The sequence below is a fragment of the Labeo rohita genome, chromosome 16 (genome assembly GCF_022985175.1).
Source record: "Labeo rohita strain BAU-BD-2019 chromosome 16, IGBB_LRoh.1.0, whole genome shotgun sequence".
In the NCBI taxonomy this organism is placed as follows: domain Eukaryota; kingdom Metazoa; phylum Chordata; class Actinopteri; order Cypriniformes; family Cyprinidae; genus Labeo; species Labeo rohita.
Window position 1 is genome coordinate 21,685,460 of NC_066884.1, and position 16,595 is coordinate 21,702,054.

The 16,595-nt window shown below is 35.7% G+C and overlaps 1 protein-coding gene across 3 annotated transcripts; it reads left to right on the top strand.

Moving 5' to 3' along the window:
• Positions 1-1,082: 1,082 nt before the first annotated feature.
• On the top strand, positions 1,083-16,230 carry znf384b (zinc finger protein 384 b). Of its 3 annotated transcripts, XM_051131837.1 has the most exons (12): positions 1,083-1,976; positions 2,821-2,879; positions 4,142-4,373; positions 4,489-4,575; positions 5,061-5,200; positions 8,503-8,576; positions 9,218-9,442; positions 12,371-12,538; positions 12,684-12,762; positions 14,873-15,031; positions 15,120-15,470; positions 15,563-16,230. In XM_051131837.1, exons 2-11 carry the CDS (start codon positions 2,826-2,828, stop codon positions 15,438-15,440), a joined length of 1,539 nt encoding a protein of 512 aa, XP_050987794.1. In that variant the 5' UTR covers positions 1,083-1,976; positions 2,821-2,825; the 3' UTR covers positions 15,441-15,470; positions 15,563-16,230. The 3 variants fall into 3 exon arrangements, with proteins under 3 accessions (XP_050987794.1, XP_050987793.1, XP_050987795.1); XM_051131836.1 differs by having other exon boundaries at positions 1,084-1,976; positions 15,120-16,230; XM_051131838.1 differs by lacking the exon at positions 9,218-9,442 and having other exon boundaries at positions 1,086-1,976; positions 15,120-16,230.
• Positions 16,231-16,595: the final 365 nt, after the last annotated feature.

The following is a 16,595-nucleotide window of genomic DNA, read 5'->3' on the forward strand; positions in this document are numbered from 1 at the left end:
AAGTGACCTCATCGAACAAAAACATGGTTGAATCTCTCTGGCGACATCGCGTGGATTTAGAAGAACGCTTTGCGTTTGTCTTCTTTTATTTGCGTGCTCCTAGAATAGACATGATTACTAATGACATCTGTTATCTCTGAGAAGCGACTGGAACTCGTGTAATTAAGAGATTTAAACACTACGAGTCAAAAGTTTTTGAACAGTAAGATTTTTAATGTTTTTTTTAAGAATTCTATTCTGCTCACCAAGCCTGCATACAGCATCTATCAGATCCAAAATACAGCAAAAGCAGTAATATCGTGACATATTTTTACTATTTAAAATAACTGCTTTCTATTTGAACATCTTTTTTAAAATGTGATTTATTCCTGTGTTCAAAGCTACATTTTCAGCATCATTACTCCAGTCTTCAGTGTCACATGGTCCTTTAGAAATCATTCTAATATGATGATTTGCGGTTAAAGAAACATTTTTATTATTATTATCAATATTTAAAACAGTTGAGTACATTTTTTCAGGATGATTCGATGAATAGAAAGATCCAAAGATCAGCATTTATCTGAAATAAAAACAAAATATAGATATTAATGATTTTATTTAGCAAGGATGCTTTAAATTGCTCAGAAGTGATGATAAAAACATTTATAATGTCACAAAATATTTCTATTTCAGATAAATGCTGCTCGTCTGAACTTTCTATCCATCAAAGAAACCTAAAACAATTCTCATAAAATTCTAAATAATAATAAATAATCAAAATAATCAAAAAATCTAATAATAATAATAATAATAATGCATGTTTTTGAGCAGCGAAGTGATTTCTGAAGGATCATGTGACAGGAGTATTGATGCTAAAAAAGTTCTTTTAAATGTAAAAATATTTCAAAATGTTACTGTTTTTGCTGTACCTTGGATCAAATAAACGCAGGCTTGGTGAGCAGAATTGACTTCTAAAAAACTGAATTTGAATGGTAGTGTATTTTTTTTTGTACCAAAAAAAAATGTCCAAAGAGATTTGAAGAATTGAGGATGAACTTAATTTTTATTGATCTTAAAATATATAAAAATGGTTCAGTCAGTTCTCACATTTTACAAACAGTGTAATACAAATAGAAATGCAGCTACAGTATCACATAACATACATCTTGAATAAAGTATCATTTGTCATAATAATAAAGAATAAAAATATCCAAATGAAAGGAAAAAGTGTATACATGTAGGCCTTAATTTTAAATTAAAAAGCAAAACTGAATACATTGCAGATGTCTACCGATATCTTTACAACAAAATATCTGAGGATTCGACATTATGAAATAGAAATTCCATTTTGAAATTTACATGACAATTTCCATGGCATTATTTTTATTACACATTCATACAATTTTAAAATTCCCTGATACACATTTCATCGAGACAAGTGGAAAAAACCTCATGTCTACATGAAATCACATGCCTGAAACTGCAAATGTGTTTACAACACAGCTGTTGTTCTTGGAAATACCCGTAGAGATTATTTGAACATTGTTGTGTAGATATATATAATTAAAACTGAAAAAATACATATAAGTGAAACTAGAAAAACGAAACTAAAAATCTGTACCTTGGGCATTTTCTCAACATTATTAAATTTCGCCAACAATAAATTCAAGATCGAATTTTTACTTTCCATAAGATAAAATAATGTGTTTTAGTTTAAAAAAATATAGTTAACATGCTAAAACTATTTTCACGGACATTTTTGACCTTACTGGACGGAAATGACGTCAGGACGCACGGCCAGCGTTCGCGCCGCTCGGGAGGAAGTGCTGTGCAGACAGTTCGGCCAACTCCGTAAGAAAAGAAAAAAAAATAGAAAAAACACAAGGGAGGAAAAAAAACTCATTGAAATTCTTCAATCGGGTGGGTTCGGAAAGACTCCGCAAACTACCCCGATCGGAGGAAATCCCCGGTGGGCGAAACAAAAGTCTTGTGAGCTGGTAATCAGTCTTTATTTTTCACTTTGAAGCTTGTTTTCGGCTGTTGATGTTAGCCGCTGGCGCTGCTGTCGCCCGATCGCCGACACTCATGTGCCGGAAGTCTGCGTAAAACCGCCTCGGTCCCAACGTCGACGTTTTTTTCCCACTTGTTCTGTTTTTTTCTATCGTTTTTCGCCTTTCCTTTTTTATTTTAGCAGGCAGTAGTGTGAATGCGCGGGTCACGTCATGCTGTGGGCTGCAGGTCCGCCTTCGTTATCGTTCAGTAGATTCGCCGCAGCCTGTCAATAATATTCACATACTTAGATGCGATGGCTTATTTGTAAATAAATATTTGAATATTTTACATTCTAATCAAAAAACACGATTTTACATCGCATCGTTTTTAATAAAAAGCAAAGCAAATCACATCCTGTTCTCTGCAACAAAATGATAAATTGCACCCAGATAAACGCAAAAGCTACTATGAACCCGCCATCTGTAACAATGTAACCTGAACACAGAGACTCGCGAGTGATGTTGGTTCAGTGATATGAAGGGTATTACAGTCACGTATGAGGAGTTTATAACGACTAGCTTATGAGAAATGTGTGATTTATTTGCTCTTCCTGGATGAAATGTTATGTTGTCCAATTCCATATGCAACTGTGCTATTAAAAGTGTTTTATCATTATCATTGTTTTCTTTCTGAATCTTTAGTCAAAATATATCCCACACAGGTCCTTTTTTATATTTTAACGTATAACGCCTATTTCTGTCCCTATCCTTAACTTCTCACTTTAAAAGGTCAAAGGTTATAGCATATACACAGTTTTTGCTTATCAAAATGTTTACTTTCTTGTGTCAGGGGTGATGGAGGATTCCCATTTCAATTCTTCATATTTCTGGTCCCCTGTACAGGGACAGGTAAGTACGCTGATATATATATATTTCAACTTTCTGCATTTGAATTTTATGGTTGGCCTGTGATGGCATTAATATATTACAAACTTAATGTATTTGCATGCTTTATGTTGTATTTTATAACAAGACTACCGTTCAAACGTTTGGATTCAGTAAGATTTAAAAAAAAAAAAAAAAAAAAAAAACTGCCATTCATAATGTGGGACTTTTAACGTTTTCTTTAAAGTTTCTTATGCTCATCAAGGCTGCATTTATTTGATCAAAAGTACAGAAGAACAAATGTAATTTTGTGAAATGTTATTGCAATTTAAAATAATGGTTTTCTAAATTAATAAATATTTTAAAATATAATTTATTCCTGTGAAGCAAAGCTGAATTTTCAGCATCATTACTCTAGTTTTCAGTGTCACACGATCCTTCACAAATCATTCTAATATGCTGATTTATAATTAATGTTGGAAACAGTTGTGCTGCTTAATGTTTTGTTGAGACGTGGTACTTTTTTCAGGATTCTTTAAGAAATAAAAAGTTAAGAAGAGTGTTTATTCGAAATAGAAATTTTGTATTATAATGTACAGTGCTTTTCAAAAGTTTGAGGTCAGTAAATGTTTTCTTTTTTTTTTTTAAGAAGTTAATACTTTTATTCATCAAGGATGTGTTAAATAGATAAGAACTGATAGTAAAGACTGTTAGAAAAGATTTCTATTTTGAATAAATGCTTTTTTTTTTTTTACTTTTTTTATTCATCAAAGAATTCAAGAAAAAGTATCACAGGTTCCAATAAAATATTAAGCATATTAGAGTGATGTCTGAACACTGAAGATTGGAGTAATGTCTGATGAAAATTCAGTGCTGCGTCACATATTTTAATTTATCAAGCAATTGATCAAAACTGACAGTAAAAACTTTTGCATTGTTACAACAACAATAACAGCAAAAAAGAATAAATTCTGTTCAGTTTGACGTAAACACTGTTTTTTAGAAATTTCTACTTATCAAAGAATTCTGAAAACAAATATATTACAATGTAATATCATTTTCATAAAAATGTTAAATTTCATACAATTATGAAGCAGCACAACTGTTTGCAATATTGATAATAAAAAGAAATGTTTCTTGAGCACCAAATCAGCATATTAGAATGATTTCTAAAGTATTGTGTGAAACAAAGGACTAGAGTAATGACTACTGAAAAAAAAATTCAAATTTTTACTTTTTTTTTTTTTTTTTTTTTTTTAACCCAATTTAATGTTTTTGCCTTTTAGATTGAGAATGCTGTATTCCTCAATAAGGTAAAAGAGCAGCTTGGTCAAGACAAAGGTCCCGCCTACTCGCATGGCCCCGCCCACTATCCCACCACAGCAGTGGTGGCGGTTGCTGGGGGACCAATGGACTCAACGACAGCAAGGACACTAAAACAGGAGCATGCACAACCATCTCAGTCCTCACACAGTATCACAGTGTTGCCGGTACCGCCTACTGGCATCATGACGGCAGGTACCATATGTGTGTTTATTCTAAATTGCTAATGATTACAGGGGTTTCTCTGGTTAGTTAATTTGCACTTTCTTTCACGTTCATAAGTTTTCCATCACTGCCTCACTCTTTCTAGCGGGTTTGGTCACTCTGGTGTCTCCAGTGTCATCTGCTCAGTCTCTTATTCCTGGACATCCATCCACCATGATAACAGTTCAAACTGGTAATGCACCTTATTTCACATAAACATTGACATGCACACTGCCAATATATTGCTATTTAAATGCTGTTTAGCATTTCCTTCTTCACATTTTGATTGTACAATCAATTATGCCAAATGTGTTTACAAGAAGGAGCAGCCCATGACCTCCATCTTTTGTCCAGGCACAACCCGCTCTGACATTTATTTATTTATTTTTTTTTTTTTGCAGTATTATGTCCCAATATTTACAGTAATTGTGATTTAGTTTTTTGCTTGTCCATGTCCGGTCAGTTTTTTTTTTTTTCTTTCTTACCCGGCTTTTCAAGTGACCTTCATGGGTCCCCGTTCAAAGTGAGCTCACAAACATCTCTGTCTGCGTTGCTTGGCATTATTACACGCTAATTTTGAGTGTGCATTATGCCTGCGACAGGAACAGATACACATTATTGTCTCATCAGTCTTGGCTCATATAATTAAAGGTTTTTACTCTTGCGTGACTCCACCAGACAAGAAAAATGACTCTGTGCCCTGCTCACCGGTTATCATCCCGTTGCCGTCGAAACGAGGCAGGAAGAAGAAAGACACACTCCCATTGGTTGGCTCACCTACTGGGACAGATCCCTTGATTTTGGGTCTTTCGGGACAGGTATGACGACCATATATATGGAGAAATCCTTATTGAAATAGTCAGATACACTACTATTAAAAATTTTGGGATAAGAATTTTTTTATGTAAGTCTGTTAAGCTCTCTATGACTACATTTAGTTGATCAAAAGCTCACACATAAGCACAACGAAAAGCCGCGTCTGTCAGCGGATCCGTCTATATGCAGATGTATTAGGGATCCGCTGACACACGTGGCTTTCAAGCATGAAATATTTTTACTGTCTAAAAAAATGTTTTCTATTTGAATATATTTTAAAATGTAATTTATTCCTGTGAATTCAAAGCTGATTTTTTAGCATCATTACTCCGGTCACATGATCCTTCAGAAATCATTCTAATATTCTAATTTGCTGCTCAAAAAATGCATTATTATTATGTTGAAAGCAGCTGAGTAGATTTTTTTCAGTTTTCTTTGATAAATAGAAAGCTCAGAAGAACAGCGTTTATCTGAAATTGAAATCTTTTGTTACATTATAAATGTCTTTATCATCACTTTCTATCAATTTAAAGCATCCTTGCTAAATAAAAGTATTAATTTCTATAATTTGTTTCCCAAAATGAAATTATACTTACTCCAAGCTTTTGAATGGTATATTATGTGTTACAAAAGCTTTTTATTTCAGATAAATGCTGATCTTTGGACCTTTTTCTATTCATCAAAGAATCCTGAAAAATGTACTCAACTGTTTTAAATATTGATAATAATAATAAATGTTTCTTGAACAGCAAATCATCATATTAGAATGATTCTTGAAGGATCATGTAACACAGAAGACTGACAATGATGCTGAAAATGTAGCTGTGATCACAGGAATAAATATAAAATATATTCAAATAGAAAGCAGTTATTTTAAATAGTTAAAATATTTCACTGTATTACTGCTTTTGCTGTATTTTGAATCAAATAAATGCAGGCTTGGTGAGCAGAAGAGAAAAAAAAAAAACATTAAACCATATAGTTACATTTTTACCTAGGCTTGGGCATTATCCAAATTTTGATACCGTCAAACCTCCTCCCTATTTTACCTCGGTATACGGTATTACCGTGAATAATAAAAAACAAAATATGACGTAAGGCTCAGACAGCGTCACCAAACTGTTGGCTTGTGCCTAAACCGTTCAGAAACGGAATACCAAACACTAATACTGAAACAATAACAAACTAACATGCACAACAATATTAACAACTTTCATTAGCAACAAATAGCAGTTTATAAAAAAAGTGCAAATACAACAGTCAAACAGAATTAAATTAACATAAACATCCAGAACAGTTTTTGAGCAGAGACGCGCACACAAATCAATTGAATTAAATCACACCGCCTGAACCACTTTTAATAACAAAGAAGAGCAGCTTATAAAAAAGTGCAAATAGACCCACAACAGTCAACCAGAGTTGAATTAACATAAACATCATCCATATTCTAAAAAGTATTGCAAAGCAATAGTCCTAAATAGGGATGCTCATTTTAACCGGTTAACCGTTAACCGACAGAAAGATGTTTGACCGATTAATACAATCAGTTAAACGGTTTAAAAGGTCTTTTTTTTCAGGCCTATAACGTTAAGTCACATTTTATTATTACATTCAGAAAGACCTGGTGTCGATGCAAAATATGTACAATACACTATAAACATAGGCTAGGCTATTTTAGTTCCCCTCACTCCACAAAAAAATCCTTTCAATTTAACAGTATTTAGAAAAGAACAAGAATGAAAAATATAAGAAGCTAGGCGACAAGCCAAAACCAAACCATTTAGGCTAAAGCGAAACTGAAACTAACGTTGGGTCTCTCATACGACACAAATCCAAATGTCTCCGTATTCAAGATGTATTTGAATTGTTATGTAAACCTGGTTTTGTACTTCTCGCATTACAATATCCACATAAAAAAAATGTTTGGCATAATATCACGGCAGTACGTTGATAACGATTAAGCAGTGTGTTTTGTTTTGTTTTTTTCTCCCATATGTTTGGCTGATTGTGTGTGCACATGCGGCGCCGGCGCAATCACTGGATTTTTTTTCCTTTTAACAGGGGAAACGACTCTTTACAGATAATCGAAACTGTAAACGGTTTGCTGTTTGTAAAATAAAGAAAAATAGGATGCCGCTTATATATATAGCTTTATGATGTTTTTCTCCATTCCTAGCTTTATGATGTTTTTCTCCATTCGCAGAAGCGCTGCAGGTGATGCGACGTGTCCATGTAAATCCTTATGTTCTGTTGTTTGCTGCAAACAACATGCAAAATATGTAAAATTAATCCCGGAAAACGAATGTTGGTATTTTAACGGGTCACAGACACTTATCCTTTCTAAAATAATTTTTAGGCATTAAATAAATTATATTTAATACTTAATCCTTGTCTCCTATATAAGTGCATTGTTTTTTTATGACGGTATAACGGTATTGAAACTGATACCGTTGCTATTTTTAGATCCCGCGGTATACCATATTACCGTATTACCGCCCAAGCCTATTTTTACCATGGTATTAAGGTGATATGTGTGGTTTTAACTATGGTTATCATGATCTAAATGTTTTCTGCTATGGAAATCAATTGGTTAATTTTAATAAAACTCAAACAGTCATAATTAAATTTCAGCATGTAAAAATTAGGTTTTAACATTTTTTTTTTACAAATGTTAGTGTTTTTGATAATGAACATAAATTTACACCTGAATCCTAACTAAGCTACTATTTCTGTCAGTTCAAGCTACTGTCAACTGTGCTTTTCTAAGAGACAAAAAAATGCAATATTAATATTGCAGCCTGCACTGCAAACTGTGCTGAAGATACGCGTCATCAAAGTCGGGCAACACAAACCTGTTTCATGATGAAACCTGTTTCAACTTGTTTCACTCATGAGAACAACCAGAAACTAATGAGTTCGTTTTTCTATTAGGCTATTTTTTGTTGTTGTTAAGGAAAAATTACTGGAAAAGTATACAGAATTCGAAAACGTTACGTGTTTGTCATGTTCTGATGATAAAGAGTAGTTTAAAACCACAATTAACAGTCTGGCATCTACAACTGTAACTTAAAAGCAAAAATGTGCCATTAAACTTGAAAGAAAGAAAGAAAGTTTGACAATTGTCAACTAATTTGAAATATTTTATTGTGATGTTTTGTAACATTATAAATGTCACGTATGACCATTTTAATGCATCCTAGTTTACTAAATGTATGAATAAAAAAATGTTTGAATGTTAATGTATATTCAAAGTAATTTTAAGATTAAAGTAACGTTTTTTTGGCTGATTTTCTTTTCTCTGCAGCATCATTCTGTCAACCCTTACAGTCTGTCTCCAGAAGAAGGGCATGCTGGGAAAGAGGGTGGAAAAACATACAGGTAGGGCTTTTCATAAGGACGTTGGCTCAGCATGCACTCAGTGTGTGTTTCTTACGATCTGTTAGAAGAGGCAAAGACAGAGGCAGGGATTCCTAAGCCACTTCATTTTCATTCTGCAGCCATGCATGGCCCTCCCGGCCGACACACACACTCACACACACACTTCTGGCTTCAAGGCTTCACGATGAGCGTCTCTGCGTGTTTGTCTGCTGTGCTTCAGTAGAAAGTGTGTGTGTTTTCCTTTTCAGCAGCATGTGCAGCCTCAGCTACACACAACTACACACACACACTCCTGTCGCCCTCTTTTTCGCTCATTTATTGCCCATCTGCACTTGCGTTTCTGGCCTCTCCCTCTCGTCTTTATTTTCTAGAGCGAGTCTACGGTTTCCTTCTGGATCTTCTCTACTGACCTCCTCGTCTCTCACCCTCCCGCTTGTGTTGTCTCTTTCTTGCCTGTTTGTCGCGTTTCATGTTTCTCCTTTCACTATTGATGGACCAGGCTTGTAACTTTCCTTTTCTCTTTGTCCCGTTTTCATTTGTACTGTGTCTTCTCCCATGTTTTCCTTTTCTCTCATCCCTCTGTCCTCCCCTCGGTGTGTGTGTGTGTATGTGTGTGTGTGTGTGTGTTTTTCTATCTGTAGGTGCCGGATGTGTGGTATGACGTTCTGCAATAAATCAGACATGCAGCTGCACTCCAAGTCGCACACGGAGGTGAAAGCTCACCAGTGTCCGCACTGCTCCAAATCCTTCGCTAACACCAGCTACCTGGCCCAGCACATCCGCATCCACAGCGGTGCCAAGCCCTACACCTGCTCCTACTGCCAGAAGGCTTTCAGACAGCTCAGTCACTTACAGCAGCACACACGGTACTCAGCACCGCACCTCAGGAGTGTGTGTGTTTGTGTGTGGGTGTCTGTGGCAAAGCAGGCGGGTGTCGGAGAGTGTGTGTGATGGACCTTAATGTTAACTTCCTCACAATACGATACACTTTGAAAAACGTATGATATCGTAATTCAAACTGTAGCAAACACGTTAAAAAGAGAACCAGGTGCTTCAGGTGGTCACTTTTGACCAATTTTGTGCAGCATATCTATGCAGCAATATTATAATTCCGGCCAATCCTGATAAGATATTCATTTTCATATGTGACCCTGGACCCTGGAGATTTATACATCACCTGAAAGCTGAGTAAATACGATTTTTAATTGATGTATGGTTTGTTAGGATAGGACAATGTTTGGCCGAGATACAACTATTTGAAAATCTGAGGGTGCAAAAAATCTAAATATTTAGTAAATCTCCTTTAAAGTTGTCTGAATAAAGTTCTAAGCAATGCATATTACTAATTAAAAATTAAGTTTTGATATATTTATGGTAGGAAATATACAAAATATCTTCATGGAACATGATCTTTACTTAATATTCTAATGATTTTTTGCGTAAAAGAAAAATCGATAATTTTGGCCCACGCAATGTATTGTTGCCTATTGCTACAAATATACTCACATTTATTATTATTTATTTATTTATGAGTGGTTTCGTGGTCCAGGTCACATATATAACCAATAAATGGCTGATATTACCATTTAATACCTTAAAAAAATCAGTAGTTATAAATGCTTCACATACTTACATTGTTCGTATCACAATATTATAATGTACAATATAATTTTTTCCACAATATTATAATGATGGATGTTTGTATATCCAATATTATAGTAATGGATATTTGTTTTGAGATATGCTACCATTACACTACCATTGAGAAATTTTAACCAAAGTCTGTTATAGACTTTTTATTAAAACCCTAAAGAATCATATCAACTCATGGAAAATGGGCATCCAATGACCCCTTTAATATTAAGTGATTTACACTTTACACAACAGTTTTGGTTTTGCTACATTTCAACAATGAAAATAGTTCCAAACAAAGCCACAGCAGAACTGTTTTGCATCTTTGATCAACACATAGCAATGTTTCCTTACTGAATCAATCAGCCGTTAGAACGAATCAGTTGAATGAATGACTCAATGACTCACTCATGCAGTGATTTGCCACCACCTACTGGCATTTTTAGCTTTATATTTAAAGTATATTTTCCCCAGATCATTTCAAATATCAGTATTCAGCTATGTTTTTAACATCAAAACATTATTTGTAACTGCAGGTTAACTGCGTTCGTGTTCTGCAGTAAACAGTCTGTGTGAATGCATCTAAATTCCACTTCAGATGCAGATTCTATTCCACCTCTGCAGTGCAAAAACAAATTTTGATTAATATCATTTGATTGGTAACAGCTCTATAGTGACTATTTGAATTTATTGATTAAATTTAAGAATTTGACACAAAAGATGATGCATACATTTAATTAGGTTAGAAAAGAATTGGTCTTTAAGGGTAAAAATTTCAATAAAAGGTAAAAATGAATTTAGACACTGGAAAAGTTCATTTCTGTTACTCCTGCAAATGAACCACCACGCAGAATATGAAGAATATCAAAAGCTTTGAGCGTCAGCTGACCATTGCAGTCCCCTATATTGCAGCATTGTAGGCCATGAGTGAAAAAAGATGAATATATTGAACAAAATGTATTTTTAGGGCTGTCAAAGTTAACGTTAATTTAAATGACTACATGTTTAACACATTGATTTTGAATATTGTGAGAAGTGCTTGATAAATCTGAAAATGTTTCTCTCCAGCATTATTTTCATAAATGTTAGTGTCAGAGAGATTATTTAATTTTTTTCTCATTTCCAAGCAGTAGCTGACTGTATTTTGATCCCACTTACTGTATGAATAACCCACAAAAAGCCTGTGTGGTTAAAGTGCTTCTTGTGACCTCCTCATTTTCAAGCAGTTTTCGAACGCAAACACGTGTTCTGGGCGTCCGCCCTCCGAGACATTCTGTGGTCACGCTGTAAAGGTTGACGACAGGGCCTCATCCTCTCCCTTTTGTTGCTATAGCAACATACTCTGATGATAGTTTGCTTACATGTAAGTTTATGTGCAATGGACTGTGTAATTATATACCGCAGTCTTTATAATGGCAAAGCTGATGTCACCATGTGTAGTGGGCAGATCACTTATGTACTGGAGGGAAAATTGTTAGAAGAAACTAAAGCTTGTCAGGAAAAGTTCTCAGGTTTCAAAGAATGAAAGAAATATCATTTTATGTTTTTTATTTTCTATATTTCCCTTTCATTGCTTTCTCTATTTGTTTATTTATTCTCCTCTTTCACACTTTGTATTACTGCAGACTACTTAAACTTTTACACCCCGCTGTGGATTTTTACACACACACACACACACACACACACACACACACACGCACACACTGACTGAAGGATTGAACTGAAATTGCAGCTGTCAGTAAAGGCCCGGCTCTCTTTGACTCTACATTATCGTCCCATAACTGTGTAGAAGTTTTATGAGGTTCTGCCCCGCTCGGAAATAGAGGTCACGTAAAGGTTTCATCCACTCCTGATCACACTTGGACGTGGGATTGGGCTCTGCTGCCCATGGAGTTCCTGTGAGGATTTAGTGCAAATGTTTTTTGAGAAATGGATCTGCCCTTTCACTGACCTCATTCAAACACCTACCACACCACTTCCAAATGTCTTTGAAATACACCGCTCACTTTTGACAGTTGTTGGCGTTGGTGATAGGGACCACCTAAGAAAGGTCAGCCGAGCGAGTGTAGAAATGAAGAATATTGTCATGTCAAATATTTGTGTAACGTGTAAATTATTGGATGAGCCCCTGTGTAAGCATGTTGGTCTTTCCTTCTTTGCAGAAACCACACAGAAACCAAACCTCATAAGTGTCCTCATTGCTCGAAATCATTTGCCAACACAAGCTACCTTGCTCAGCATGTACGAATACACACAGGAGTTAAACCTTACACCTGTAGCTACTGCCAGAAGACCTTCAGACAGCTCAGTCACTTACAGCAACACCACAGGTAACACACAGACGTGCTTTCTTTTCTTTTCAGTTGTGTTTTTTCATTCATGTTTTTTCTTTTTATGTATGTTACACCTGCATTATTATTCATATAGACTATTTAATTTCCTACCTCTTGACTTACATGTTTTGTGCCTGTTTAGGATCCACACAGGAGACAGGCCATACAAATGTTCACATCCTGGCTGTGAGAAGTCTTTCACTCAGCTCTCTAACCTACAGGTAATGTATTCTGTTTCTTTATTAAATCAATTTTATGTGTTGCTTTTATTTAGAATATTAATTCTTAGTTTTCTTTAAAGGGATAGTTTGCCTAAAAATGAAAATTCTGCCATTAATTTCTCACCCTGATGTCGTTGCAAACCCGTAAGACTTTCATTCATCTTCAGAACACATATGAAGATATTTTTGATGAAATTCGAGAGCTTTCTGACACTGCACAGACAGCAACACAACTACCACATTTCCAGAAAGGTAGTAAGGACATCATTAAAATAGTCCATGTGACATCAGTGGGTTAACCATAATTTTATGAAGCTACGAGGATACTTTTATGTAGGGCCAGGCTGCTCAACCCTGGTCCTGGAGATCGACTTTCCTGCAGCAAAAGGTCCATCCCTGACCAAACACGCCTTACCAGCTAATTAGTATCTGAAGGAGCAGTTGATAATTACAGACAGGTGTGTTTGATCAGGGTTGGAACTAAACTCTGCAGGAAAGTCGATCTCCAGGAATAGGGTTGGGCACACTGATGTAGGGTGACCACCTGTCCCACTTTGCGTTGTACCGCACAGCATTTTCACCCCTTGTCCCACACGTCGCATATTGAGAAAATGTTCTGCATTTTAATCAGTCTGTTGGTTTTTAATTATCATATTAAGAAAACGTCCAAGCGTTTTTTTGGCCTTTTAAGAAAGCTTTTCATTTATTCTTTTTGCAGCTTAGTTTCCGCTCAAAGGATTTGCGGACCTCATCAAGTGATCTAGTACAATTTATATACTTTTTAATGTCAAATGCTCATCTTGTCTCACTCTGCCTAAAGTGTTTTTTCCAGTTCATGACAGGTTATGTCGAAAAACTCCCATCTCATGATCTCCCTGAACTTCAAAATCGCCCTATATCACTGTTTTACCTTTTTTGGTTGAGGGTGTTTGATGATCTTTGCATGTTTACTTTGCAAAGACTGGGTTGGTACTTCTGCAGCGATGTAGGATGATTTTGAAATGATTTTTGAAGTTGAGGGAGAAAATACGATTGGAGTTTTTCGACATACCCTAACTGTCTTGAACCACAATACACAGTTCAGACAGAACAAGATAAGATGAGCTTATGAGATTTAAAAGTATTTAAATTGTATTTTTTAAAAATAACCAATCGTTTCGCTAGATAAGACCCTTCTTCCTCGGCTGGGATTGTTCACAGCTGCATTTAGGATCATTTGAAGCTGCATTTAAACTGCATTTTGGAATTTCAAAATCGGGGCACCATATCAGTCCATTTTATGGAGAAAAATCCTGAAATGTTTAACTCAAAAAATATAATTTCTTTACGACTGAAGAAAAAGACATGAACATCTTGGACTTCTTCTTTAAAGCGGCGTTGCTGGTAATATGACATCAAAGTACCCATTCACTGATCGGTCTGCTTTAAGACGAACGCACGCAATGCCGTCTGCTGGACTAAGCACGCTCATTGTTGCATGTATATGATTTTATTTTCACCACCTCTGAACTCACAAAGAGCTCGTAAAAGGCATTTTACCGCCTCATTGCTCCACATTTGCCCTCTGCTCATTTTGTTTTGGATACACCGCTTGTTCCCTTCGTGAAATCATGTCGCACAGCGTCGCATCTAGTCATTACTTCGTGTTTTTGGTTCATTTAGAAGTATTTGGTCCATGTTGCATTCATATTTCATTCGAATCGCAACCGAGTACGTCCACTAAAAAGATGAGTCTCGGTCCGCTTGTTTGGTGCACACGAAAGTTCGAATGGCAGCGTTCACACTTACTCAAATGAACCACACTAACAGAGCAATTGCACCAGGGTTCATTTTAATCAAGCCGAACATGACAAGTGTGAACACACCGAGAGAGAGAGAGAGAGAGAGAGAGAGAGAGTTATATTGTAAACCTTCAAAACAATTTAAAAAAAGAGCACTGAAAAGTCATGAGCTGTTTTATGATGTTTTTATTGTGCTGTTTGACAACCCTTGCTCCTCATCTATTTTTATTGTATGGATTGATTTTGACAGTTTTGTAACAACATGGTGTGAGTAAATAATGATTTTTTGGTGGGGTGAACTGTCAGTTTAATGTTTCTGTCAATCACAGTCTCATCGGCGTCAGCACAACAAGGACAAACCGTATAAGTGTCTCCACTGCAACCGTGGTTATGTAGACGCAGCCAGCCTGGAGGTTCATCTGTCCACTCACACAGTCAAGCACGACAAGCTCTACTCCTGTGGTTTATGCAACCGCACATATACCTCGGTAGAAACCTCAGCACACCATAATGAGAATCATTCCCAATTCTTTTTCAAAATGATCCTAATGTGTATCTCTCTCTCACTGTTTGTAGGAAACATATCTGATGAAGCACATGCGAAAACACGCTCCAGATATGCTTCCGTCTCCACCCGGATCCAACCAACAAAGTCACAGCCCCGGTCACGCAGGAGGAAGCAGCTCAGATGGAGACACACAAAGCCAAGCCGAGAGGAGCCATGCCTTCATCCAGCCGGTCGGTGTGCCGTGCATATTCGACCTGAACCAATACAAACCAGTACCTTCTGCAGAAGTTCAGTATAAAACTGTCAGCGTGTCTGACATCTCCCCTCACAAGGACCTCTGCATCACTGTGGAGGCGTCCGCCATACAGGTGGAACATCTTAACTCCTGAGGAATCCCATGGAGAGAGAAAACTTTGGAGGTTAGAAAAAACTTTTGCAATTGACGAAATCCACACAAAGCTGTGGATATAGAATGACTTTTCTTACGTGATATTGTTTTATTTGTATGAAGGAGCAAGTGGATTTAAATGGACAACAGTGAAGAAAACAGACTTTTGTATTTTTTTTTTCTTTTCCATTTTTTAAACATATTGCTGTAATCCTGATCTTCCTCCAAAAAGCTTCCTTGAAGACTGTTGCTGTTTCAATGGGTACCCAGTTCATATCTCAAGTCTTTTCATGAAATTTCTGGTTTGTATGATTGTGTGCGTCTGTAGTTGTTGGTACGATCACCGCACTGTCAACATTAATATTGTTACTGTCAATAATAACGGAAATATTGTGTCTTGCACAGAATGTATGGGAATTGTTGGTCTGTTTTTGTTTTTAAAAAGGGAAATTTGTTCGCAGTCACATACGTAAAACAAAAGTACATATGGTTATCAGATGTATAGTGTGTGTGAATGAGTAAAGGACAACAGTGAATAGGACAACAAGATGTATCAACTAATGTTGATGGAAAATGTTTTTCTTGAAAAATTATCCTGTTTAGTATTTACATTTGCAGATGACATGTAATATTCCATAATTACATAAATAGAATATATGATATTCTATTGTAACTACTGTTATGCTATCAAAATAACTGTTAACATGCAGCAACCTCTAGGCATTAACAAAATCAGATTAGTGTGCATTAACCCTTTAAAACAAGATATTAAAAAACAAAAATTATTGCTTCTGATGTGCCTCCTTGTGATAATCTCTTACAACAGGGGTTTGCAACATTTACAGACTGGGTTTTTCAATAGCAATTGTCATTTATAACATTAACAAGTAGTGTTGCCTTTTATAATACATAAACCATTAAGAACATAGAAGATTATTACTAACAGACCAAAAAAGATCCCTCTTTGGTTTAGAACATTCAGGTACTTTCTTTGTGGTTTGTAGCTTTTGAACTTTTCTAATTAAATGTATTTGTAAATTCCCTCATGAAGTTGTTTGTCAGACATCAGAGAAACAGAATATGAAGCACAGAATGAACTGTTTGTACTTAGCTTCATATAATTTTAGATTTATTTGTAGTTAATTATACTTAAATG